Source organism: Eptatretus burgeri, chromosome 17 (assembly GCF_056783735.1).
Source record: "Eptatretus burgeri isolate ZD-2024b chromosome 17, Ebu_testis_v1, whole genome shotgun sequence".
NCBI lineage: Eukaryota > Metazoa > Chordata > Myxini > Myxiniformes > Myxinidae > Eptatretus > Eptatretus burgeri.
The window spans coordinates 56647370-56674452 of record NC_140977.1 but is presented as its reverse complement, the minus strand read 5'-3'; the positions used below and the strand labels follow the sequence as shown (position 1 = coordinate 56674452).

Below are 27083 nucleotides of genomic sequence, written 5' to 3'. Positions count from 1 at the left end.
TATGCGCATTTATAGACAAACACAATGCCCCAATCCAGTCGTCATTTACGAGAGCGAAGGAACGGCCTGTGTGTTTGTTTGAAAGTTGATTTTTTTGTTTGTTTGTTTGTTTACACGTATGGCCACGCACGTATGAGCATGCACGTACATGCACGCGAGAGCGAAGGAACGGCCTGTGTGTTTGTTTCTGGCACACGGTTTGATTTTATTTTATTTTTTTTTGCACGTAAGGCCACGCACGTACAGGCACGTACTCGTTCATTAAATACATATTATATGTACCTCGACCATATATCAATAAAGTGCCAATATGAATACCAGGATAACATTGCTCTACATTATTGGTGTTATAATAACAATGCGTTGTTGTTATCACAGATCCATTTGTGAAGCTGCGAATGTATGAATGTGGAAACAAGATGGAGAACAAGATAAAGAGGAAGATGAAGATAAACAAAGATAACACGTCCATCAAAACAACAACTATAAATCCGTACTACAACGAGAGTTTTACCTTCGATGTCTCACCTCAAAAGTTGCAGGTAAGTTATAAGAGTAAATCTCACATTACATTGAGTGAGGGGTGTGATCCTGGGAATTCCAACACACTCCTCATGAGCTCATGGCTAGGGTAGCCAATAGCATGCCGACTCTATCCCTATTTGCGTACCGGCAAGCATACCCAATAGCGTGCCGGCTAGCATACCCAAAAGCGTGCCGGCTAGCATACCCTAAAACGTGCTGGCTAACATACCCAATAGCGTGCCGGCTTGCATACCCAATAGCGTGCCGGCTAGCATACCCAATAGCGTGCCGGCTAGCATACCCAATAGCGTGCCGGCTAGCATGCCCAATAGCGTGCCGGCTAGCATACCCAATAGCGTGCCGGCTGGCATACCCAATAGCGTGCCGGCTGGCATACCCAATAGCGTGCCGGCTGGCATACCCAATAGCGTGCCGGCTGGCATACCCAATAGCGTGCCGGCGAGCACACCCAATAGCGTGCCAGATAACATACCCAACTGCGTGCCGGTTAGCATACCCAATAGCGTGCCGGCTAACATACCCAATAGCGTGCCGGCTAACATACCCAATAGCGCGCCGGCGAACATACCCAGTAACGTGCCGGCTAGCATACCCAATAGCGTGCCGGCTAGCATACCCAATAGCGTGCTGGCTAGCATACCCAATAGCGTGCCGGCTAGCATACCCAGTAGCGTGCCGGCTAGCATACCCAATAGCATGCCGGCTGGCATACCCAATAGCGTGCCGGCTGGCATACCCAATAGCGTGCCGGCTAGCATACCCAATAGCGTGCCGGATAGCATACCCAACTGCGTGTCGGATAGCATACCCAACTGTGTGCCGGTTAGCATACCCAATAGCGTGCCGGCTAACATACCCAATAGCGCGCCGGCTAGCATACCCAATAACGTGCCGGCTAGCATACCCAATAGCGTGCCAGCTAGCATACCCAATAGCGCGCCGGCTAGTGTTCCTAATAGAGTCCCAGCTAGTGTTCCTAATAGCGTGCCAGCTACTGTTCCTAATATAATCCCGACTAGTGTTCCTAATAGAATCCCGACGAGTGTTCCTAATAGAATCCCGACTAGTGTTCCTAATAGAATCCCGACTAGTGTTCCTAATAGAATCCCGACTAGTGTTCCTCATAGAATCCCGACGAGTGTTCCTAATAGAATCCCGACTAGTGTTCCTAATAGAATCCCAACTCGTGTTCCTAATAGCATGCCAGCTAGTGTTCCTAATAGAATCCCGACTAGTGTTCCTAATAGAATCCCGACTAGTGTTCCTAATATAATCCCGACTAGTGTTCCTAATATAATCCCAACTCGTGTTCCTAATAGCATGCCAGCTACTGTTCCTAATATAATCCCGACTAGTGTTCCTAATAGAATCCCGACTAGTGTTCCTAATAGAATCCCGACTAGTGTTCCTAATAGAATCCCGACTAGTGTTCCTAATAGAATCCCGACTAGTGTTCCTAATAGAATCCCGACTAGTGTTCCTAATAGAATCCCAACTCGTGTTCCTAATAGCATGCCAGCTAGTGTTCCTAATAGCATGCCAGCTACTGTTCCCAATATAATCCCGACTAGTGTTCCTAATAGAATCCCGACTAGTGTTCTTAATAGAATCCCGACTTGTGTTCCTAATAGAATCCCGATTAGTGTTCCTAATAGAATCCCGACTGGTGTTCCTAATAGAATCCCGACTGGTGTTCCGAATAGAATCCCGACTGGTGTTCCGAATAGAATCCCGACTGGTGTTCCGAATAGAATCCCGACTGGTGTTCCGAATAGAATACCGACTAGTGTTCCTAATAGAATCCCGACTGGTGTTCCTAATAGAATCCCGACTGGTGTTCCTAATAGAATCCCGACTGGTGTTCCTAATAGAATCCCGACTGGTGTTCCTAATAGAATCCCGACTGGTGTTCCTAATAGAATCCCGACTGGTGTTCCTAAAAGAATCCCGACTGGTGTTCCTAATAGAATCCCGACTGGTGTTCCTAATAGAATCCCGACTAGTGTTCCTAATAGAATCCCGACTGGTGTTCCTAATAGAATCCCGACTAGTGTTCCTAATAGAATCCCGACTAGTGTTCCTAATAGCGTGCCAGCTACTGTTCCTAATAGAATCCCGACTAGTGTTCCTAATAGAATCCCGACTAGTGTTCCGAATAGAATCCCGACTAGTGTTCCGAATAGAATCCCGACTAGTGTTCCTAATAGAATCCCGACTAGTGTTCCTAATAGAATCCCGACTAGTGTTCCTAATAGAATCCCGACTAGTGTTCCTAATAGAATCCCGACTAGTGTTCCTAATAGAATCCCGACTAGTGTTCCTAATAGAATCCCGACTAGTGTTCCTAATAGAATCCCGACTAGTGTTCCTAATAGAATCCCGACTAGTGTTCCTAATAGAATCCCGACTAGTGTTCCTAATAGAATCCCGACTAGTGTTCCTAATAGAATCCCGACTAGTGTTCCTAATAGAATCCCGACTAGTGTTCCTTATAGAATCCCGACTGGTGTTCCTAATAGAATCCCGACTAGTGTTCCTAATAGAATCCCGACTAGTGTTCCTAATAGAATCCCGACTAGTGTTCCTAATAGAATCCCGACTCGTGTTCCTCATAAAATCCCGACTAGTGTTCCTTATAGAATCCCAACTTGTGTTCCTAATAGGATGCCAGCTCGTGTTCCTAATAGCATGCCAGCTACTGTTCCTAATATAATCCCGACTAGTGTTCCGAATAGAATCCCAACGAATGTTCCTAATAGAATCCCGACTAGTGTTCCTCATAGAATCCCGACTAGTGTTCCTAATAGAATCCCGACTAGTGTTCCTAATAGAATCCTGAGTGGTGTTCCTAATAGAATCCCGACTGGTGTTCCTAATAGAATCCCGACTAGTGTTCCTAATAGAATCCTGACTAGTGTTCCTAATAGAATCCCGACTAGTGTTCCTAATAGAATCCCGACTAGTGTTCATAATAGCATGCCAGCTGGTGTTCCTAATAGCGTGCCAGCTACTGTTCCTTATAGAATCCCGACTCGTGTTCCTAATAGAATCCCGACTAGTGTTCCTAATAGAATCCCGACTAGTGTTCCTTATAGAATCCCGACTAGTGTTCCTAATAGAATCCCGACTAGTGTTCCTAATAGAATCCCAACTAGTGTTCCTAATAGAATCCCGACTAGTGTTCCAAATAGAATCCCGACTAGTGTTCCTAATAGAATCCCGACTAGTGTTCCTAATAGAATCCCGAGTAGTGTTCCTAATAGAATCCCGACTAGTGTTCCCAATAGAATCCCGACTAGTGTTCCTAATAGAATCCCGACTAGTGTTCCTAATAGAATCCCGACTAGTGTTCCTAATAGAATCCCGACTAGTGTTCCTAATAGAATCCCGACTAGTGTTCCTAATAGAATCCCGACTAGTGTTCCTAATAGAATCCCGACTAGTGTTCCTAATAGAATCCCGACTAGTGTTCCTTATAGAATCCCGACTAGTGTTCCTAATAGAATCCCAACTCGTGTTCCTAATAGAATGCCAGCTGGTGTTCCTAATAGCGTGCCAGCTACTGTTCCTAATAGAATCCCGACTAGTGTTCCTAATAGAATCCCGACTAGTGTTCCGAATAGAATCCCGACTAGTGTTCCGAATAGAATCCCGACTAGTGTTCCTAATAGAATCCCGACTAGTGTTCCGAATAGAATCCCGACTAGTGTTCCTAATAGAATCCCGACTAGTGTTCCTAATAGAATCCCGACTAGTGTTCCTAATAGCATGCCAGCTAGTGTTCCTAATAGCATGCCAGCTACTGTTCCTAATATAATCACGACTAGTCTTCCTAATAGAATCCCGACTGGTGTTCCTAATAGAATCCCGACTGGTGTTCCTAATAGAATCCCGACTGGTGTTCCTAATAGAATCCCGACTAGTGTTCCTAATAGAATCCCGACTGGTGTTCCTAATAGAATCCCGACTGGTGTTCCTAATAGAATCCCGACTGGTGTTCCTAATAGAATCCCGACTGGTGTTCCTAATAGAATCCCGACTGGTGTTCCTAATAGAATCCCGACTGGTGTTCCTAATAGAATCCCGACTGGTGTTCCTAATAGAATCCCGACTGGTGTTCCTAATAGAATCCCGACTGGTGTTCCTAATAGAATCCCGACTGGTGTTCCTAATAGAATCCCGACTGGTGTTCCTAATAGAATCCCGACTGGTGTTCCTAATAGAATCCCGACTAGTGTTCCTAATAGAATCCCGACTAGTGTTCCTAATAGAATCCCGACTAGTGTTCCTAATAGAATCCCGACTAGTGTTCCTAATAGAATCCCGACTAGTGTTCCTAATAGAATCCCGACTAGTGTTCCTAATAGAATCCCGACTAGTGTTCCTAATAGAATCCCGACTAGTGTTCCTAATAGAATCCCGACTAGTGTTCCTCATAGAATCCCGACTAATGTTCCTAATAGAATCCCGACTAGTGTTCCTTATAGAATCCCGACTTGTGTTCCTAATAGAATCCCGACTAGTGTTCCTAATATAATCCCAACTCGTGTTCCTAATAGAATCCTGACTAGTGTTCCTAATAGAATCCCGACTAGTGTTCCTAATAGAATCCCGACTAGTGTTCCTAATAGCATGCCAGCTGGTGTTCCTAATATAATCCCGACTAGTGTTCCTTATAGAATCCCGACTAGTGTTCCTAATAGAATCCCGACTAGTGTTCCTAATAGAATCCCGACTAGTGTTCCTAATAGAATCCCAACTCGTGTTCCTAATAGCATGCCAGCTACTGTTCCTAATATAATCCCGACTAGTGTTCCAAATAGAATCCCGACTCGTGTTCCTAATAGAATCCCGACTAGTGTTCCTAATAGAATCCCGACTAGTGTTCCTAATAGAATCCCGACTAGTGTTCCTAATAGAATCCCGACTAGTGTTCCTAATAGAATCCCGACTTGTGTTCCTAATAGAATCCCGACTTGTGTTCCTAATAGAATCCCGACTTGTGTTCCTAATAGAATCCCGACTTGTGTTCCTAATAGAATCCCGACTCGTGTTCCAAATAGAATCCCGACTATTGTTCCTAATAGAATCCCGACTAGTGTTCCTAATAGAATCCCCACTAGTGTTCCTAATAGCATGCCAGCTGGTGTTCCTAATAGCATGCCAGCTGGTGTTCCTAATAGAATCCCGACTAGTGTTCCTAATAGAATCCCGACTAGTGTTCCTAATAGAATCCCGACTAGTGTTCCTAATAGAATCCCGACTAGTGTTCCTAATAGAATCCCGACTAGTGTTCCGAATAGAATCCCGACTAGTGTTCCGAATAGAATCCCGACTAGTGTTCCTAATAGAATCCCGACTAGTGTTCCTAATAGAATCCCGACTAGTGTTCCTAATAGCATGCCAGCTAGTGTTCCTAATAGCATGCCAGCTACTGTTCCTAATATAATCACGACTAGTCTTCCTAATAGAATCCCGACTGGTGTTCCTAATAGAATCCCGACTGGTGTTCCTAATAGAATCCCGACTGGTGTTCCTAATAGAATCCCGACTGGTGTTCCTAATAGAATCCCGACTGGTGTTCCTAATAGAATCCCGACTGGTGTTCCTAATAGAATCCCGACTGGTGTTCCTAATAGAATCCCGACTGGTGTTCCTAATAGAATCCCGACTGGTGTTCCAAATACAATCCCGACTAGTGTTCCAAATAGAATCCCGACTAGTGTTCCAAATAGAATCCCGACTAGTGTTCCTAATAGAATCCCGACTAGTGTTCCTAATAGAATCCCGACTAGTGTTCCTAATAGAATCCCGACTAGTGTTCCAAATAGAATCCCGACTAGTGTTCCTAATAGAATCCCGACTAGTGTTCCTAATAGAATCCCGACTAGTGTTCCTAATAGAATCCCAACTCGTGTTCCTAATAGCATGCCAGCTGGTGTTCCAAATAGCGTGCCAGCTACTGTTCCTAATATAATCCCGACTCGTGTTCCTTATAGAATCCCGACTAGTGTTCCTAATAGAATCCCGACTAGTGTTCCTAATATAATCCCGACTGGTGTTCCTAATAGAATCCCGACTGGTGTTCCTAATAGAATCCCGACTGGTGTTCCTAATAGAATCCCGACTGGTGTTCCTAATAGAATCCCGAGTGGTGTTCCTAATAGAATCCCGACTAGTGTTCCTAATAGAATCCCGACTAGTGTTCCTAATAGAATCCCGACTAGTGTTCCTAATAGAATCCCGACTAGTGTTCCTAATAGAATCCCAGCTGGTGTTCCTAATAGCATGCCAGCTGGTGTTCCTAATAGCATGCCAGCTGGTGTTCCTAATAGCGTGCCAGCTACTGTTCCTAATATAATCCCGACTAGTGTTCCTTATAGAATCCCGACTAGTGTTCCTAATAGAATCCCGACTAGTGTTCCTAATAGAATCCCGACTAGTGTTCCTAATAGAATCCCGACTAGTGTTCCTAATAGAATCCCGACTAGTGTTCCTCATAGAATCCCGACTAGTGTTCCTAATAGAATCCCAACTTGTGTTCCTAATAGGATGCCAGCTAGTGTTCCTAATAGCATGCCAGCTACTGTTCCTAATATAATCCCGACTAGTGTTCCTCATAGAATCCCAACTAGTGTTCCTAATAGAATCCCGACTAGTGTTCCTCATAGAATCCCGACTAGTGTTCCTCATAGAATCCCGCCTAGTGTTCCTAATAGAATCCCGCCTAGTGTTCCTAATAGAATCCCGACTAGTGTTCCTGATAGAATCCCGACCAGTGTTCCTAATAGAATCCCGACTAGTGTTCCTAACAGAATCCCGACTAGTGTTCCTAATAGAATCCCGACTAGTGTTCCTAATAGAATCCCGACTAGTGTTCCTAATAGAATCCCGACTAGTGTTCCTAATAGCATGCCAGCTGGTGTTCCTAATAGCGTGCCAGCTACTGTTCCTAATATAATCCCGACTAGTGTTCCTTCTAGAATCCCGACTGGTGTTCCTAATAGAATCCCGACTAGTGTTCCTAATAGAATCCCGACTAGTGTTCCTAATAGAATCCCGACTAGTGTTCCTAATAGAATCCCGACTAGTGTTCCTAATAGAATCCCGACTAGTGTTCCTCATAGAATCCCGACTAGTGTTTCTTATAGAATCCCAACTTGTGTTCCTAATAGGATGCCAGCTCGTGTTCCTAATAGCATGCCAGCTACTGTTCCTAATATAATCCCGACTAGTGTTCCGAATAGAATCCCAACTAGTGTTCCTAATAGAATCCCGACTAGTGTTCCTCATAGAATCCCGACTAGTGTTCCTAATAGAATCCCGACTAGTGTTCCTAATAGAATCCTGAGTGGTGTTCCTAATAGAATCCCGACTGGTGTTCCTAATAGAATCCCGACTAGTGTTCCTAATAGAATCCTGACTAGTGTTCCTAATAGAATCCCGACTAGTGTTCCTAATAGAATCCCGACTAGTGTTCATAATAGCATGCCAGCTGGTGTTCCTAATAGCGTGCCAGCTACTGTTCCTTATAGAATCCCGACTCGTGTTCCTAATAGAATCCCGACTAGTGTTCCTAATAGAATCCCGACTAGTGTTCCTCATAGAATCCCGACTAGTGTTCCTAATAGAATCCCGACTAGTGTTCCTAATAGAATCCCAACTAGTGTTCCTAATAGAATCCCGACTAGTGTTCCTTATAGAATCCCGACTAGTGTTTCTTATAGAATCCCGACTAGTGTTCCTTATAGAATCCCGACTGGTGTTCCTAATAGAATCCCGACTCGTGTTCCTAATAGAATCCCGACTAGTGTTCCTAATAGCGTGCCAGCTGGTGTTCCTAATAGCGTGCCAGCTACTGTTCCTAATAGCGTGCCAGCTACTGTTCCTAATATAATCCCGACTAGTGTTCCTTATAGAATCCCGACTAGTGTTCCTTATAGAATCCCGACTAGTGTTCCAAATAGAATCCCGACAAGTGTTCCTAATAGAATCCCGACTAGTGTTCCTAATAGAATCCCGACTAGTGTTCCTAATAGAATCCCGACTAGTGTTCCTAATAGAATCCCGACGAGTGTTCCTCATAGAATCCCAACTAGTGTTCCTGATAGAATCCCGACTAGTGTTCCTCATAGAATCCCAACTCGTGTTCCTAATAGCGTGCCAGCTACTGTTCCTCATATAATCCCGACTAGTGTTCCTTATAGAATCCTGACTGGTGTTCCTAATAAAATCCCGACTAGTGTTCCTAATAGAATCCCGACTAGTGTTCCTAATAGAATCCCGACTAGTGTTCCTAATAGAATCCCGACTAGTGTTCCTAATAGAATCCCGACTAGTGTTCCTAATAGAATCCCGACTAGTGTTCCTAATAGAATCCCGACTAGTGTTCCTAATAGAATCCCGACTAGTGTTCCTAATAGAATCCCGACTAGTGTTCCTAATAGAATCCCGACTAGTGTTCCTAATAGAATCCCGACTAGTGTTCCTAATAGAATCCCGACTAGTGTTCCTAATAGAATCCCGACTAGTGTTCCTAATAGAATCCCGACTAGTGTTCCTAATAGCATGCCAGCTGGTGTTCCTCATAGCGTGCCAGCTACTGTTCCTAATATAATCCCGACGAGTGTTCCTTATAGAATCCCGACTGGTGTTCCTAATAGAATCCCGACTAGTGTTCCTAATAGAATCCCGACTAGTGTTCCTAATAGAATCCCGACTAGTGTTCCTAATAGAATCCCGACTAGTGTTGCTAATAGAATCCCGACTAGTGTTGCTAATAGAATCCCGACTCGTGTTCCTAATAGAATCCCGACTCGTGTTCCTAATAGAATCCCGACTAGTGTTCCTCATAAAATCCCGACTAGTGTTCCTTATAGAATCCCAACTTGTGTTCCTAATAGGATGCCAGCTAGTGTTCCTAATAGCATGCCAGCTACTGTTCCTAATATAATCCCGACTAGTGTTCCGAATAGAATCCCAACTAGTGTTCCTAATAGAATCCCGACTAGTGTTCCTCATAGAATCCCGACTGGTGTTCCTCATAGAATCCCGACTAGTGTTCCTAATAGAATCCCGACTAGTGTTCCTAATAGAATCCTGAGTGGTGTTCCTAATAGAATCCCGACTGGTGTTCCGAATAGAATCCCGACGAGTGTTCCTAATAGAATCCTGACTGGTGTTCCAAATAGAATCCCGACTAGTGTTCCTAATAGAATCCTGACTGGTGTTCCAAATAGAATCCCGACTAGTGTTCCTAATAGAATCCCGACTGGTGTTCCTAATAGAATCCCAACTAGTGTTCCTAATAGAATCCCGACTAGTGTTCCTAATAGAATCCCGACGAGTGTTCCTTATAGAATCCCGACTGGTGTTCCTAATAGAATCCCGACTGGTGTTCCTTATAGAATCCCGACTAGTGTTCCTAATAGAATCCCGACTAGTGTTCCTAATAGCATGCCAGCTGGTGTTCCTAATAGCGTGCCAGCTACTGTTCCAAATAGAATCCCGACTAGTGTTCCTTATAGAATCCCGACTAGTGTTCCAAATAGAATCCCGACAAGTGTTCCTAATAGAATCCTGACTAGTGTTCCTAATAGAATCCCGACGAGTGTTCCTAATAGAATCCCGACTAGTGTTCCTAATAGAATCCCGACTAGTGTTCCTCATAGAATCCCAACTTGTGTTCCTAATAGGATGCCAGCTCGTGTTCCTAATAGCATGCCAGCTACTGTTCCTAATATAATCCCGACTAGTGTTCCGAATAGAATCCTGACTAGTGTTCCTAATAGAATCCCGACTAGTGTTCCTAATAGAATCCCGACTGGTGTTCCTAATATAATCCCGACTGGTGTTCCTAATAGAATCCCGACTGGTGTTCCTAATAGAATCCCGACTGGTGTTCCTAATAGAATCCCGACTGGTGTTCCTAATAGAATCCCGACTGGTGTTCCTAATAGAATCCCGACTGGTGTTCCTAATAGAATCCCGACTGGTGTTCCTAATAGAATCCCGACTGGTGTTCCTAATAGAATCCCGACTGGTGTTCCTAATAGAATCCCGACTGGTGTTCCTAATAGAATCCCGACTGGTGTTCCTAATAGAATCCCGACTGGTGTTCCTAATAGAATCCCGACTGGTGTTCCTAATAGAATCCCGACTGGTGTTCCTAATAGAATCCCGACTAGTGTTCCTAATAGAATCCCGACTAGTGTTCCTAATAGAATCCCGACTAGTGTTCCTAATAGAATCCCGACTAGTGTTCCTAATAGAATCCCGACTAGTGTTCCTAATAGAATCCCGACTAGTGTTCCTAATAGAATCCCGACTAGTGTTCCTAATATAATCCCGACTCGTGTTCCTAATAGAATCCCGACTAGTGTTCCTCATAGAATCCCGACTAATGTTCCTAATAGAATCCCGACTAGTGTTCCTTATAGAATCCCGACTTGTGTTCCTAATAGAATCCCGACTAGTGTTCCTAATATAATCCCAACTCGTGTTCCTAATAGAATCCTGACTAGTGTTCCTAATAGAATCCCGACTAGTGTTCCTAATAGAATCCCGACTAGTGTTCCTAATAGCATGCCAGCTGGTGTTCCTAATATAATCCCGACTAGTGTTCCTTATAGAATCCCGACTAGTGTTCCTAATAGAATCCCGACTGGTGTTCCTAATATAATCCCGACTGGTGTTCCTAATAGAATCCCGACTGGTGTTCCTAATAGAATCCCGACTGGTGTTCCTAATAGAATCCCGACTGGTGTTCCTAATAGAATCCCGACTGGTGTTCCTAATAGAATCCCGACTGGTGTTCCTAATAGAATCCCGACTGGTGTTCCTAATAGAATCCCGACTGGTGTTCCTAATAGAATCCCGACTGGTGTTCCTAATAGAATCCCGACTGGTGTTCCTAATAGAATCCCGACTGGTGTTCCTAATAGAATCCCGACTGGTGTTCCTAATAGAATCCCGACTGGTGTTCCTAATAGAATCCCGACTAGTGTTCCTAATAGAATCCCGACTAGTGTTCCTAATAGAATCCCGACTAGTGTTCCTAATAGAATCCCGACTAGTGTTCCTAATAGAATCCCGACTAGTGTTCCTAATAGAATCCCGACTAGTGTTCCTAATAGAATCCCGACTAGTGTTCCTAATATAATCCCGACTCGTGTTCCTAATAGAATCCCGACTAGTGTTCCTCATAGAATCCCGACTAATGTTCCTAATAGAATCCCGACTAGTGTTCCTTATAGAATCCCGACTTGTGTTCCTAATAGAATCCCGACTAGTGTTCCTAATATAATCCCAACTCGTGTTCCTAATAGAATCCTGACTAGTGTTCCTAATAGAATCCCGACTAGTGTTCCTAATAGAATCCCGACTAGTGTTCCTAATAGCATGCCAGCTGGTGTTCCTAATATAATCCCGACTAGTGTTCCTTATAGAATCCCGACTAGTGTTCCTTATAGAATCCCGACTAGTGTTCCTAATAGAATCCCGACTAGTGTTCCTAATAGAATCCCGACTAGTGTTCCTAATAGAATCCCGACTAGTGTTCCTAATAGAATCCCGACTAGTGTTCCTAATAGAATCCCGACTAGTGTTCCTAATAGAATCCCGACTAGTGTTCCTAATAGAATCCCAACTCGTGTTCCTAATAGCATGCCAGCTACTGTTCCTAATATAATCCCGACTAGTGTTCCAAATAGAATCCCGACTCGTGTTCCTAATAGAATCCCGACTAGTGTTCCTAATAGAATCCCGACTAGTGTTCCTAATAGAATCCCGACTTGTGTTCCTAATAGAATCCCGACTTGTGTTCCTAATAGAATCCCGACTTGTGTTCCTAATAGAATCCCGACTTGTGTTCCTAATAGAATCCCGACTGGTGTTCCTAATAGAATCCCGACTCGTGTTCCAAATAGAATCCCGACTATTGTTCCTAATAGAATCCCGACTAGTGTTCCTAATAGAATCCCCACTAGTGTTCCTAATAGCATGCCAGCTGGTGTTCCTAATAGCATGCCAGCTGGTGTTCCTAATAGAATCCCGACTAGTGTTCCTAATAGAATCCCGACTAGTGTTCCTAATAGAATCCCGACTAGTGTTCCTAATAGAATCCCGACTAGTGTTCCTAATAGAATCCCGACTAGTGTTCCTAATAGAATCCCGACTAGTGTTCCTAATAGAATCCCGACTAGTGTTCCTAATAGAATCCCGACTCGTGTTCCTAATAGAATCCCGACTAGTGTTCCTAATAGAATCCCAACTAGTGTTCCTAATAGAATCCCAACTCGTGTTCCTCATAGCATGCCAGCTCGTGTTCCTAATAGCATGCCAGCTACTGTTCCTAATATAATCCCGACTAGTGTTCCTAATAGAATCCCGACTAGTGTTCCTAATAGAATCCCGACTGGTGTTCCTAATAGAATCCCGACTGGTGTTCCTAATAGAATCCCGACTGGTGTTCCTAATAGAATCCCGAGTGGTGTTCCTAATAGAATCCCGAGTGGTGTTCCTAATAGAATCCCGACTAGTGTTCCTAATAGAATCCCGACTAGTGTTCCTAATAGAATCCCGACTAGTGTTCCTAATAGAATCCCGACTAGTGTTCCTAATAGAATCCCAGCTGGTGTTCCTAATAGCATGCCAGCTGGTGTTCCTAATAGCATGCCAGCTGGTGTTCCTAATAGCGTGCCAGCTACTGTTCCTAATATAATCCCGACTAGTGTTCCTTATAGAATCCCGACTAGTGTTCCTAATAGAATCCCGACTAGTGTTCCTTATAGAATCCCGACTAGTGTTCCTAATAGAATCCCGACTAGTGTTCCTAATAGAATCCCGACTAGTGTTCCTCATAGAATCCCGACTAGTGTTCCTCATAGAATCCCGACTAGTGTTCCTAATAGAATCCCGACTAGTGTTCCTCATAGAATCCCGACTAGTGTTCCTCATAGAATCCCGACTAGTGTTCCTAATAGAATCCCAACTTGTGTTCCTAATAGGATGCCAGCTAGTGTTCCTAATAGCATGCCAGCTACTGTTCCTAATATAATCCCGACTAGTGTTCCTCATAGAATCCCAACTAGTGTTCCTAATAGAATCCCGACTAGTGTTCCTCATAGAATCCCGACTAGTGTTCCTAATAGAATCCCGCCTAGTGTTCCTAATAGAATCCCGCCTAGTGTTCCTAATAGAATCCCGACTAGTGTTCCTGATAGAATCCCGACCAGTGTTCCTAATAGAATCCCGACTAGTGTTCCTAACAGAATCCCGACTAGTGTTCCTAATAGAATCCCGACTAGTGTTCCTAATAGAATCCCGACTAGTGTTCCTAATAGAATCCCGACTAGTGTTCCTAATAGCATGCCAGCTGGTGTTCCTAATAGCGTGCCAGCTACTGTTCCTAATATAATCCCGACTAGTGTTCCTTCTAGAATCCCGACTGGTGTTCCTAATAGAATCCCGACTAGTGTTCCTAATAGAATCCCGACTAGTGTTCCTAATAGAATCCCGACTAGTGTTCCTAATAGAATCCCGACTAGTGTTCCTAATAGAATCCCGACTCGTGTTCCTCATAGAATCCCGACTAGTGTTTCTTATAGAATCCCAACTTGTGTTCCTAATAGGATGCCAGCTCGTGTTCCTAATAGCATGCCAGCTACTGTTCCTAATATAATCCCGACTAGTGTTCCGAATAGAATCCCAACTAGTGTTCCTAATAGAATCCCGACTAGTGTTCCTCATAGAATCCCGACTAGTGTTCCTAATAGAATCCCGACTAGTGTTCCTAATAGAATCCCGACTAGTGTTCCTAATAGAATCCTGAGTGGTGTTCCTAATAGAATCCCGACTAGTGTTCCTAATAGAATCCTGACTAGTGTTCCTAATAGAATCCCGACTAGTGTTCCTAATAGAATCCCGACTAGTGTTCATAATAGCATGCCAGCTGGTGTTCCTAATAGCGTGCCAGCTACTGTTCCTTATAGAATCCCGACTCGTGTTCCTAATAGAATCCCGACTAGTGTTCCTAATAGAATCCCGACTAGTGTTCCTCATAGAATCCCGACTAGTGTTCCTAATAGAATCCCGACTAGTGTTCCTAATAGAATCCCAACTAGTGTTCCTAATAGAATCCCGACTAGTGTTCCTTATAGAATCCCGACTAGTGTTCCTTATAGAATCCCGACTGGTGTTCCTAATAGAATCCCGACTGGTGTTCCTAATAGAATCCCGACTCGTGTTCCTAATAGAATCCCGACTAGTGTTCCTAATAGCATGCCAGCTGGTGTTCCTAATAGCGTGCCAGCTACTGTTCCTAATAGCGTGCCAGCGACTGTTCCTAATATAATCCCGACTAGTGTTCCTTATAGAATCCCGACTAGTGTTCCAAATAGAATCCCGACAAGTGTTCCTAATAGAATCCCGACTAGTGTTCCTAATAGAATCCCGACTAGTGTTCCTAATAGAATCCCGACGAGTGTTCCTCATAGAATCCCGACTAGTGTTCCTGATAGAATCCCGACTAGTGTTCCTCATAGAATCCCAACTCGTGTTCCTAATAGCGTGCCAGCTACTGTTCCTCATATAATCCCGACTAGTGTTCCTTATAGAATCCTGACTGGTGTTCCTAATAAAATCCCGACTAGTGTTCCTAATAGAATCCCGACTAGTGTTCCTAATAGAATCCCGACTAGTGTTCCTTATAGAATCCCGACTAGTGTTCCTAATAGAATCCCGACTAGTATTTCTAATAGAATCCCGACTAGTGTTCCTAATAGAATCCCGACTAGTGTTCCTAATAGAATCCCGACTGGTGTTCCTTATAGAATCCCGACTGGTGTTCCTAATAGAATCCCGTCTGGTGTTCCTAATAGAATCCCGACTAGTGTTCCTAATAGAATCCGGACTCGTGTTCCTAATAGAATCCCGACTGGTGTTCCTCATAGCATGCCAGCTGGTGTTCCTAATAGCGTGCCAGCTACTGTTCCTAATATAATCCTGACTAGTGTTCCTTATAGAATCCCGACTCGTGTTCCTAATAGAATCCCGACTCGTGTTCCTAATAGAATCCCGACTCGTGTTCCTAATAGAATCCCGACTCGTGTTCCTAATAGAATCCCGACTCGTGTTCCTAATAGAATCCCGACTCGTGTTCCTAATAGAATCCCGACTCGTGTTCCTAATAGAATCCCGACTCGTGTTCCTAATAGAATCCCGACTTGTGTTCCTAATAGAATCCCGACTAGTGTTCCTAATAGAATCCCGACTAGTGTTCCTAATAGAATCCCGACTAGTGTTCCTAATAGAGTCCCAACTAGTGTTCCTAATAGCATGCCAGCTAGTGTTCCTAATAGCGTGCCAGCTAGGGTTCCTAATAAAATCCCGACTTGTGTTCCTAATAGCGTGCCAGCTAATGTTCCTAATAGAATCCCGACTAGTGTTCCTAATAGAATCCCGACTAGTGTTCCTAATAGAGTCCCAACTAGTGTTCTTAATAGCGTGCCAGCTGGTGTTCCTAATAGCGTGCCAGCTAGGGTTCCTAATAAAATCCCGACTTGTGTTCCTAATAGCGTGCCAGCTAGTGTTCCTAATAGAATCCCGACTCGTGTTCCTAATAGAGTCCCAACTAGTGTTCCTAATAGCATGCCAGCTAGTGTTCCTAATAGCGTGCCAGCTCGGGTTCCTAATAAAATCCCGACTTGTGTTCCTAATAGCGTGCCAGCTAATGTTCCTAATAGAATCCCGACTCGTGTTCCTAATAGAATCCCGACTAGTGTTCCTAATAGAGTCCCAACTAGTGTTCTTAATAGCGTGCCAGCTCGGGTTCCTCATAAAATCCCGACTTGTGTTCCTAATAGAGTCCCAACTAGTGTTCCTAATAGCGTGCGAGCTGGTGTTCCTAATAAAATCCCGACTCGTGTTCCTCATAGAATCCCGACTTGTGTTCCTAATAGAGTCCCGACTAGTGTTCCTATTAATGTGCCAGTGAGTGTTCTGAATAGCGTCCCAACTCGTGTTCCTATTAGCGTGCCAGTGAGTGTTCCTAATAGAGTCCCGACTAGTATTCCGATTTGCGTGCCAGTGAGTGTTCCTTATAGCGTGCCAGTGAGTGTTCCGAATCGCGTCCCAACTAGTGTTCTTAATAGCGTCCCGACAAGTGTTCCTATTAGCGTGCCAGTGAGTGTTCCTAATAGAGTCCCGACTAGTGTTCCTATTAACGTGCCAACTAGTGTTCCTATTAACGTGCCAGTGAGTGTTCCTAATAGAGTCCCGACTCGTGTTCCTATTAACGTGCCAGCTGGTGTTCCTAATGGCGTGCCTTCACCTCTAAGCTGTCTCGCCTGTGTTTGAATCTTGACCCAGTTATAAACGAATATCCAGGTATTTCATGGACAGGGTGATTCAATGTGTGTGTCGTACTTTGGATGGACATCAAACTGGACGTCCCATCTGTCAGCATTAGCTGGTTGACGTGAAAGATCCCATGGTGTCCAACGCGAAGACAATGTTTAATTTTTACAGTTTAATTAGATTGTTACACTGAATTGCTGGTCTAAATTTTTTAATTGTAAAATTAGCACACCAGTGATGTCATTGCCCAAAAATGCAACCTCTTGAGGTTTGTTAATCTTTCGTAGAGGGTGAGTCAAATGAATCTCGAATATTTTTCACAAACATTGTGAGAAAATATGTTGCAACTGTCAGTGGGCATAAACAAATGTGTGCAGTAACTCTAAGAGCAATCCCTTAGGGTCTCCTTCATGTCGCCCTGCACGTCCTTCAAACAGAAAGTCCAGCTTGTCGTCTCGGTGGTGCACAGTGGCGGGATAAAACAGAACACCTGCATTGGGAAAATCATGGTGGGAAACAATGCCACGGGAGGCTGCCTGCAGCACTGGAACGACATGAAGTCGAACCCACGCAGGCCGGTGGCACAGTGGCATCCACTACAACACCCGGATGAAGTCAAGGCTAATCTGAAAAATTGAAAAGGGGTCCGAGGTTCCGGAGGTCAAGGGGGGAACGTTGTGGACAAAATATGGGTCTAAATAGTGGGACAATGGTCTGTGAAGGTAATAATAGTTGTGTGGGTATGAGGAGACAGGTGGAGAAAACCTATGATTTATAAGGATCCCCCTTAGGATTATAGGGGATTGTAAGGATCTCCCTCAGGATTACAGGAAATTGAAAGGATCTGGGATTGTAAGGACCCTCCTCGGGATTATAAGGGACGAGCTGAAGCTCATGGTAAAAGTATCACGACATTTAAAAAAGGAAAAGAACAAGGAACCTTTTATTCTTGTGCTGGTTGAAAGAGCTCAAAGATGGGAGGTTATATATATATATATATACACGTTAAACAGCAAAGAAAAAAAAACATTTTTGGGGGAGACAATCGAGGAAGCGCTCTTGTGCCAACACATCGGCCGGTTTCAATTTTTTTGTCTGAAAAAAATTATAATTTTCCCGTAGGTTTGGATTAATTTGAAGCGACTTTTACAGGATGGGACAGACAGCCAGACAGCATAAGCCTATTAACATATACTTACTGTATATGTATGTATATATAAAATTAGATCCACTCCGCAAATTTGAGCAATGCCCTTCTATACATTACTATATACCATATATATATATATATATATATATATATATATATATATATATATATATATATATATATATATATATATATATATATATATATCGACACATACATCTATCTATACATTACTGAAACTTTCATCTTGTATGTATGTATGTATGTATGTATGCAACTTCCCAAAATACAGCCAAAACGGTACACGATACCGCAAATTTTTTAGGCCCACTTTACTCACCATTCTCCTGTGGTGTGCAGTATCAAGTTTCGTTCAAACTGGGCAACGAAAAAAATTATTAAAAAATCAATTCCCGATTCAGTCAAGTTCTCTTCGGGAGAATTTGATCAATGGAAACAACCTCAGCGGTATAGTTCGCTTGAGATATCTTTTTATTTTTATTTTTAAATGATTTTTTTTTTATCAACTGCTGTCACAACGGGAACCCAACGGGTTCACGGGTCGTCTAGTATAATATATTTTTGTAAGGTATCCCCTCAGGATTATAAAATTATAGGCTGCCATGCAAACTCACGAATGAAATTTAAAATCATATCCTCACTCGTGTGTGTGTGTGTGTGTGTGTGTGTGTGTGTGTGTGTGTGTGTGTGTGTGTGTGTGTGTGTGTGTGTGTGTGTGTGTGTGTGTGTGTTCGTTCATAAAGCATAACATTTTATTCCCTCTCTCTCTCCCTCTCTCTCCCTCTCTCTCCCTCTCTCTCCCTCTCTCTCCCTCTCTCTCCCTCTCTCTCCCTCTCTCTCCCTCTCTCTCCCTCTCTCTCCCTCTCTCTCCCTCTCTCTCCCTCTCTCTCCCTCTCTCTCTCTCTCTCTCTCTCTCTCTCTCTCTCTCTCTCGACATGTCCGTGCAGTGATTATGTCTGGATGCTGTTTGTCTCAGTGCAGTGTTTTTCTCCGGATGTGTCCGGGCATGGTGTTTATGTCCAGACGGTGTTTTGTCTCCAGACGTGTCCGGGTGGTATTTGGCTGCGGACATATCTGGGCGGTGTTTATGTCTTCGGACTGTGCTTATATCCTGACCTGACCTGGTGGTGTTTGTCTCTGGGCGGTATTTATAGTATGACCAGTAAAAATGGATTTTAGAGATTATTTTGTTTCCATATTCACTGCTATTCTATGTACAATTATTTTGAGGAGATGGTATGAAACCTAATTAATGCTCCACCGCACGTCTGCCTTCTTTTCCCCCACCTCTGCTCACTCTTCCTCCTTCCTCACTCCCTTTCGCTCCCCTTCCCTCCTCCACCTCATGACTCTCCACCCTCTCCCTCCATATCCCTCTCACTATACCCCTCCTTTTCTCCCACCCTCTTTTAGTATTCCGATCAAAGTGATGGGTAGTATTTGCTAGTTTTAAATAAATGAGATCTTTGTGTGAATGCACTTTTAATGAGTGTGTAACACTGTTCCCAACAAAACAAAATACATCAACTTGATATCATTTACATTGTTGTTTGTTTGAATGACGTAAAAAAAAAACTGCTGAAAAACGATGAAAAGATGAATAAACAAATTTCACTTGAAAAAGGAACTCCTGGGAAGAGTGAAAGTCTCATTGGATTTTTGTGGAGCAGAAAATTCCCACGTGACCAGAAAACGTGCATCGATCACAGCTCGGTGTAACATTTCCTTTTAATTTACATTGAAAGTAAAACTTTATTTCAATTACGTAATGTGCGTTGGAAGATACAAAATGAAAGGTTACCTTGTGACACGATTCGTTCTTCAGTGACCTGTGGATGTTGGGTGTCTGGTTCAGGTACTTCATTTCTTTTGTTCAAGTATATTGGTGGAATGTTGGTGAGGACAATGGATTGGTATCCCACAAGTCCAGCTGAAGATAGCAGTGTTAGAGATTTGGATTCTAAGCTTTGGGAAGTCGCATTCAGGCCAATTTGTTGTAAAAATCCACCTGGCTCATTTACGACCCTTGATGGTGGGGACAATTTTCCTGCTCCACCTGGTGTGATGCAAGTCCACTCATTGTGGTCGACTTATTATCTTCCATTCCATCATCCACATGGGGTTGATATGCACAACCTCGCCTTAAAAGAGCATCTCTTACATGAACTGAGACTGACTTTAGGAAAAACGATAACTCTCTGTTTGGCTGCTGAGTCGAGTAGATCGCATGTAAGGGCCATGACGTCGACTCCCACATCAGTGGCTTCACTACAGCCTGACCTTACACTGGACAAAGCCAAGGCTGATTATGCAGATTTCTTTTATTGCCCTGGGGAACTTTGACACACTATACCACATTGAACTGGATCCGTCCATTCAGCCAATCATCGAGCCACCTCATCGTGTGCCTCAGCCTACATGAGCACTTGAAGGACAAACTGCTTGACATGGAGGCACAGGGTATCATTTCCAAGGTGGATGGACCAACAGACTGAGTGCATAATCTTGTCGTCATCGAGAAGAAAGATAAATCGTTGCATTCATGTCTCGACCCAAGGAATCTCAACAAGGCACCACCCCATTCCTACAACAGATGAAGTCATGGATCAACTCGCCGGAAAGAAGGTCTTCAGTATATTTGACCAAAAGTACTCTTTCTGGCAGGTTCCATTAGATCAAGGGAGTGCCCTCAAGTCCACTTTTAATTCTATTCTGGGGTGTCATTGTTTGAACTGTCTACCTTTCGGTGTGACGTCAGGCAGTGAAGTTCTCCAAGAGAGGAATGAGAGCACATTTGGAGACATTGATTGGGTCTTCTGCATCACAGATGACATGATTCTTGCTGTAACCACCCCTACTGAGCATGACACCATCGCACGCAAGGTACTGGACCGTGCTCAAGAGAAGAACGTCAAATTCAACTCAAACAAGATCCAGTGGAAGGTTGCAGATGTAAAATACATGGGTCATGTCCTCACCTCTGCCAGTGTTCGCCTGGATAAAGACAAGGTGCAAGCCGTGTTGGAACTGCCAACTCCTCAGTCACGTCTGGAGCTGCAGCGAGTTCTGGGTGTGGTTAATTACCTTGGTCGGTTCATACCCAACATGTTTACCATCACAACACCATTGTTTCAGCTGCTAAAGAAAGATGCAGCCTGGGAATGGCATGGCGAGCATGATGCAGCACACCAGCTGTTAAAATCCTCAATTGCCAAGCACCCAGTGTTGAAGTTCTTTGACCTCACAAAGCTAGCAGTCCTTCAAACTGATGAGTCTTCAGCTGGGTTAGGTGTGTGCTTGCTGCAGGATAGACATCCTGTCGCATATGCGTCTTGGCCTCAAACACCTGCTGAACAGAACTATGCCCAGATAGAGAAGGAGCTTCTTGGAATCGTATTCAGGGTAGAGTGTTTTCATCAGTACATCTACGGGTTTGACACGACCGTACACACCGACCACAAGTCATTGGTGGCTATCGTCAAGAAGCCACTGCACCTGCTCTCACCCAGACTTCAGCTCATGATGCTTCGCCTTCTCCGTTACACTGTGTCAGTGCAGTATGTCCAGGAAAGTATCTATACATCACTGATACACTCTCCAGAGCGCCACCAAGCTTGTCACTACACGATCAGACGCAGGAAGACGACATACACTTTCTCATACATCAATTGGTCACTGAGCTTCCAGTCATCACTGGCAGAATGAAGGTACTGCAATGTGAGACATCATTAGATCCAGCACTTCAACAGCTCAGCACTACTGATGTGGATTTTTTTAAACCCACCTTGTTGTGATCGTTGTCCTCCTGAAGGTTTCTAACTGGTCGATTGTGGAATCCTATTTGACTTCAGACAGAGTTTAACGTTTGTCCGATTTGATTATAAAACCCTACAAAAACCCTATCGACACTGATAAAACTGATGTCCACACTAGTCCTTCCTTGTGAAACAATTTATTTCCTAATTATACACCATACACTTCTCACCCTTGTACAATGAACTTAAGAATCCCCATTTGATTGCAATATTATTTGGTTCTATTTCATTTATTCTTATTTTAGTTAACAGTTAGACCAACCCGATTCAATTCACTTCTACATTACATCAGAGAGTTTTATTCTAACTTGGTACTTGGTCAGTTCCAAGGAGTACGAGCCACTGAGAAACTATACTTCCTCACGTGCTCGTACTAAGAAAATGTGTCTTTCAAAACATTTTATACTTCCATGAGAGAGAGGTTGGGGGATATTCACCCAGACTGTAGACGTGTCCTTTAGACAAAAAGTCACTTCGTACATTTTCTAAGCAAAGGTTCATTTATCAGCTCGGTCACTCTGCTCCAGAACAACACATTTCTTATCATTTAGGGCAAAAGTCTTTTGGCCAGAAATGACAGCCAATTCAATTTGCAGCATAAAAGTTACATTTCTGAAACTCCATTTGTTACAATTTAAAATACATTAATATAAATTTTTCCCCCACACTACCATCACACAAGGCTGGCCTGCACATCGAGCCAGAGTGTCTCTGATTGTGAAACCGTTCTGGCCTGTTTGGGAGAACATCTATCAGTCTGAAGGTTTGCTGTTCTGTGGCGAGCGGATCATCATTCCAGCCGCAATGCAACAGGACATGCTGGCTCTAAATCATGAAGGGCATCGAGGAGCGGGAAGGTGCAAGGCACAGGCTAGACCCATTTTGTACTGGCCAGGTATGTTAAGAGACATAGAATCACGTGTTGCTGAGTGTGGGGACTGTGCCAGATTTTGGCCTGGCAATCAGAAAGAGCGACTCATCCCGCACAGCGTCCCTGACCATCAATGGTAGAAGCTGGGTGCTGATATATTTCACTTTGGTGGAAAAGACAATGTCATCCTGGTGAACTATTACTCAAAATTTCCTGAGGTGTCACAGCTAAATGGGCTCATGGCTATCGCGGTCATCTCAGCAATGAAAGCGAACTTTTTCCACCATGGCATACTGGAAGAGGTATCCGCCGACAATGTTCCCTTTGGAAGCGCAGAAATTAAGGACTTTGAACACGAATGGGGCATAATGTTCACAACCTCATCCCCAACATGTCCGCAATCCAACAGTCAAGCTGAACGTGCGAATCAGACAATGAAACAGGCTTTGCGAAAGGCACATGAAGATGGTACTGACATTCATCCAGCAATCCTTGCCGACCACACATCTCCTTTTAGTGGAATGACACTCTCCAGCTCAACTCTTGATGAACAGGAGGCGAAGGGATAAATTACCTGTTTACAGTAAAAGCCTCCAGCCAGGTGTCATATCAGATGCTTGTCAGCAGCTCCGGGACCGTCAGAGGCAGTACACCAAATTATATGAAAGAGGGGCGAAACCTCTTATAGGAGTGGGTGATAGGTGATCCAAGTAGGTCCAAGTAGGTAATGCTGCCCACATCAAGACCAGACAGTGCTGGGTACCTGCAGTTGTATCGAGCAAACTTTCTCCACAAACATCGTACCTAGTTACCATGGCCAATGGTAGATCCTACCGCCGTAACAGGCGACACCTGCGGAAATCTCCATCTGAGCCAGTGACCATTCTCCCACTTCCGGACGTTGGATAATTAAGCATTCCTCCAGAGGAAGCTCAGAACACCATGGACATGGCACCAACACCACATTCAAGTGCTGAGAACTCCCAATTTCCTCAACCTCTGAGCTGCAGACCTTTCCTCAAAGGATGAAGGACTACATTCTATCATAATCATATAGCATGGCTTTTGAGTCTTCGTTCACTGGTTATAAAGTTTGTTTTTGCTATTTTTATGGAAAATAAACCTGCTTTTGCTATTTTCAGTCTTTCACTTCATACTGAAATGGGAGATGTAATGATATTGTTGAATTATATGCTTGCTTGATTGGCTGTATTCACCGAGCCTGTACGTGTGGTGCACATGCGCCAAAAAATCCGGCAGTTGGTCCGGACAAGGTGATCGCATTGTGTCCGTCGTCATTACAGTAGCTTTATGTTACTCCACCCACCTGCTGTATTTCTGCACCTACTTTGTTATTTCCATGTCCACCTGTTGTATCTCTGTGCACACCTTCTGTATTTTTATGCCCACCTGCTGTGTCTCCATCCACCTTCTGTATTTCATGCCCACCTGCTTATTTCCATGTCCACCTGCTGTATCTCCACACCAACCTTCTGTATTTTCACACCCACCTACTGTATATCTGTCCACCTTCTATATTTCCATGTCCACCTGCTATGGACCTTCGGCATGCAGGTCCCCCTTTTTCAACTAGAGGTATTAGCCACTCAGTGGCAGGGATGTCATGGAAGCAGATTCCACTCATTGTCATCTGGTTTAAAGGTGGAAGTGTCATCATCTTGCAGTCTGGGAACTGCCGCCTGTGATGAGCGACCACTTGGAGGAGGAATTGCAGCTCCCCCTCTCCACGAGTCAACTTCTTGTTCAACTCTTGGATGAGAGCTACTCATCTCTGCTCAGTCATTGACCGCAGCTAGGGTCTCCACGATCCACTGAGCTTTCTTGAAGGAGTCCTTCACTGGCCAGCTATCCGGATCTTTGAGAAAGAACTCATCCGGAAGCTGGAGGTGAGTGAAGATGGCCTTTGTGTTTGGCGTCACAAATTTCTCAAGACCCTTACTATCATCAATGAATGCACTCAAGAATGAGAGCGAGCAGCAGAGAACCACATGGCAAGACAGCCCGAGCCACACTGAACTGAACTGGCAACACCGAGACAAAACAGTCACAGCTACAACTTCGAAGAGTACTTTATGCCTGTATAATATAGACTTTTATACAAGCATAAAATAATGCTTGATGTTAGTTGCAGCTGTGGCTGTGTTTTGTGTATATTATATAATGGTAAAATTTCAACACATGATGATGACCTCAAAATATTCTTGGATTTAAAAAATATTTGGCACACATTGTTTTTACTGTGAATGGAAAAAAACTGTGTGTGTGTGTGTGTGTGTGTGTGTGTGTGTGTGTGTGTGTGTGTGTGTGTGTGTGTGTGTGTGTGTGTGTGTGTGTGTGTGTGTGTGTGTGTGTGTGTGTGTGTGTGTGTGTGTGTGTGTGTGTGTGTGTGTGGGGAGTGGGGGGTGTCGGGGGGGGGGGGGGTTGAAAGAAACATATTTAAAACTTTCATGTTTAAGGGCCACCTACATACATACGTATATATTGTTGCGACCGCGGGTACCAAGACACCAGCTTGTCAATCAGGGGGATGAATCCCCGGTCGTCCTCTGTTGAGCCGGACCTGGGGCCACCGCTCACAATTAACGTTACTAGTGCATTCCCGTATGTGCGTGCCCGTATGTGCATGGCCGTACGTGCAAACAAACAAACAAAAAAAAACTCAAACTGCGTGCCAGAAACAACAACTACACAGGCCGTTCCTTCACTCTCACGTGCCCGTACGTGCAAAAAAAAAAAAAAAACTTTCAAACCGCGAGCCAGAAACGACAACCACACAGGCCATTCCTTCACTCTCGCGTTCTCGCGACAACCACACTCCCACACACAGAGTTAATTCAAATCCAAATTATAATAAAGTTTTCCTTCCTGTCTTTGCTTGCTATGACATTCGCTACCATGTAACCGGCACGGCCCGTGACGTCATCGTCGGCCGGCTGCGCACCAGCCTACGCAGCCACGTCTACGCAGCAACGTGTCATGTCATTGGTTGGTAAATAAATGGCGGCAGCAACGTGTCATGTCATTGGATGGTAAATAAATGGCCATAACTTGGGAACCACTTGTCCGATTAATAGCAAACCTTGAAAAGGCACATCCTCAGGTCCACAGCAATATACCTAGCAAGTTTCAATTAGATGGGACCAGTGGTTGTCGAGAAACAGCAGTCACACACACACACACACACACACACACACACACACACACACACACACACACACACACACACACACACACACACACACACTCTGCTGGAATTATAGATAGATGGTACGGTGGGTTGTTTTAAATCCACGAACGTCACCCAGTTAACCACGAGTTCCAGTGTCCGCCGCCTAATTATTCCTTTAAACTCGAGGTCACGTGGTTACCTGAGTGAGTAGCGTGTCAAATCTGGTATTTTTTTTGGTCAAATCTGTGGTAATTACCTCCCAGTCTATCTCGGTTCGGACAATGCTGAACCAATGGAAGGAAAGGACAAACACGGACAGGTTGGAAATCGACAAATAATTTATTAATAATAATAAAATAAATAAATAAATAAAACCTTTTATTTGCTGAGGTAAATAAAGAATTTCAAAGCAAAATCAATCAAAATGCCAGGAAAGAGATAAAGAGCAGATGCTCATCGGGGGGTTGACTTACTTACAGCTAAACACAGACAAGGCTACCCAGCAGATCATTCAGGGGGAGGGGAGGAGGAGAATCGTCTCACTCACCAGAAAGTCGTCCATGACGTGAAAACGTCCTGAAAATGTGTGCGTGCGTGTCACGTCCATTGCCAGCACCCAGCTTTGCCGTGCACCCTCTCGCGGGGCAGCCCTGAACGCCAGTCGACGTCTGGAGGGCACCGATATCGTCCGTCGCGGGTTTAGACCCCGGTGTTGTTGGTTATCGACCCGTGCCTCACTTGTTGGCGGCACTGCTCACACCCGCACGCGCACCACACGCTCGTTTGCCGAAGCACTGGAAGGGCGAACTGTCTCGTCGGCGCTGAGGTCAGACACCTGCTTGTTGGTCGCTTCTCTCGCTCTTTGCTTTTTCCTCTCAGGACTTTTCTCTTCAGAACGCTTTTTCCGCCTCCTTTCTCTCCTCACTTTTTTTCTTCAAAACGTACCTCTTTCTCTTCAGAACATCTCTCTCCTCTGAGAATATCCCTCTTTCGCTTTTTCCTCACTTTTTTTTATATCTCAGAACGCCTCTCCTCACAGAACGTACCTCACGCTTTCTCTCGCTCGTTTTTATAGCCTCGGGCCGTCTCCGCGGGGTGCCGTCCGCCTCAAGCTCACCCCGCCCCACTGGGGCA

General features: G+C 44.2%; 2 protein-coding genes across 3 annotated transcripts in view; one reads left to right on the top strand and one right to left on the bottom strand.

The window, feature by feature from the left end:
- The window catches only part of LOC147010189 (synaptotagmin-1-like), a 36425-nt gene extending 16811 nt beyond the window's left edge, over positions 1–19614 (top strand). For both annotated transcript variants that reach the window (XM_085860983.1, XM_085860984.1), the window contains exons 8-9: positions 379–542; positions 17340–19614. In XM_085860983.1, coding sequence (XP_085717109.1) covers positions 379–542; positions 17340–17540 — 365 coding nt within the window. In that variant the 3' untranslated portion in view covers positions 17541–19614. The remainder of the gene's footprint in view (positions 1–378; positions 543–17339) is intronic.
- Positions 10212–17146, bottom strand: LOC147010190 (uncharacterized). The gene is made up of 5 exons (XM_085862969.1): positions 17133–17146; positions 11259–11938; positions 11131–11146; positions 10539–11026; positions 10212–10282 (listed from the first exon to the last, which is right to left on the bottom strand). Exons 1-5 carry the CDS (start codon positions 17144–17146, stop codon positions 10212–10214), a joined length of 1269 nt encoding a protein of 422 aa, XP_085719095.1.
- Positions 19615–27083: the final 7469 nt, after the last annotated feature.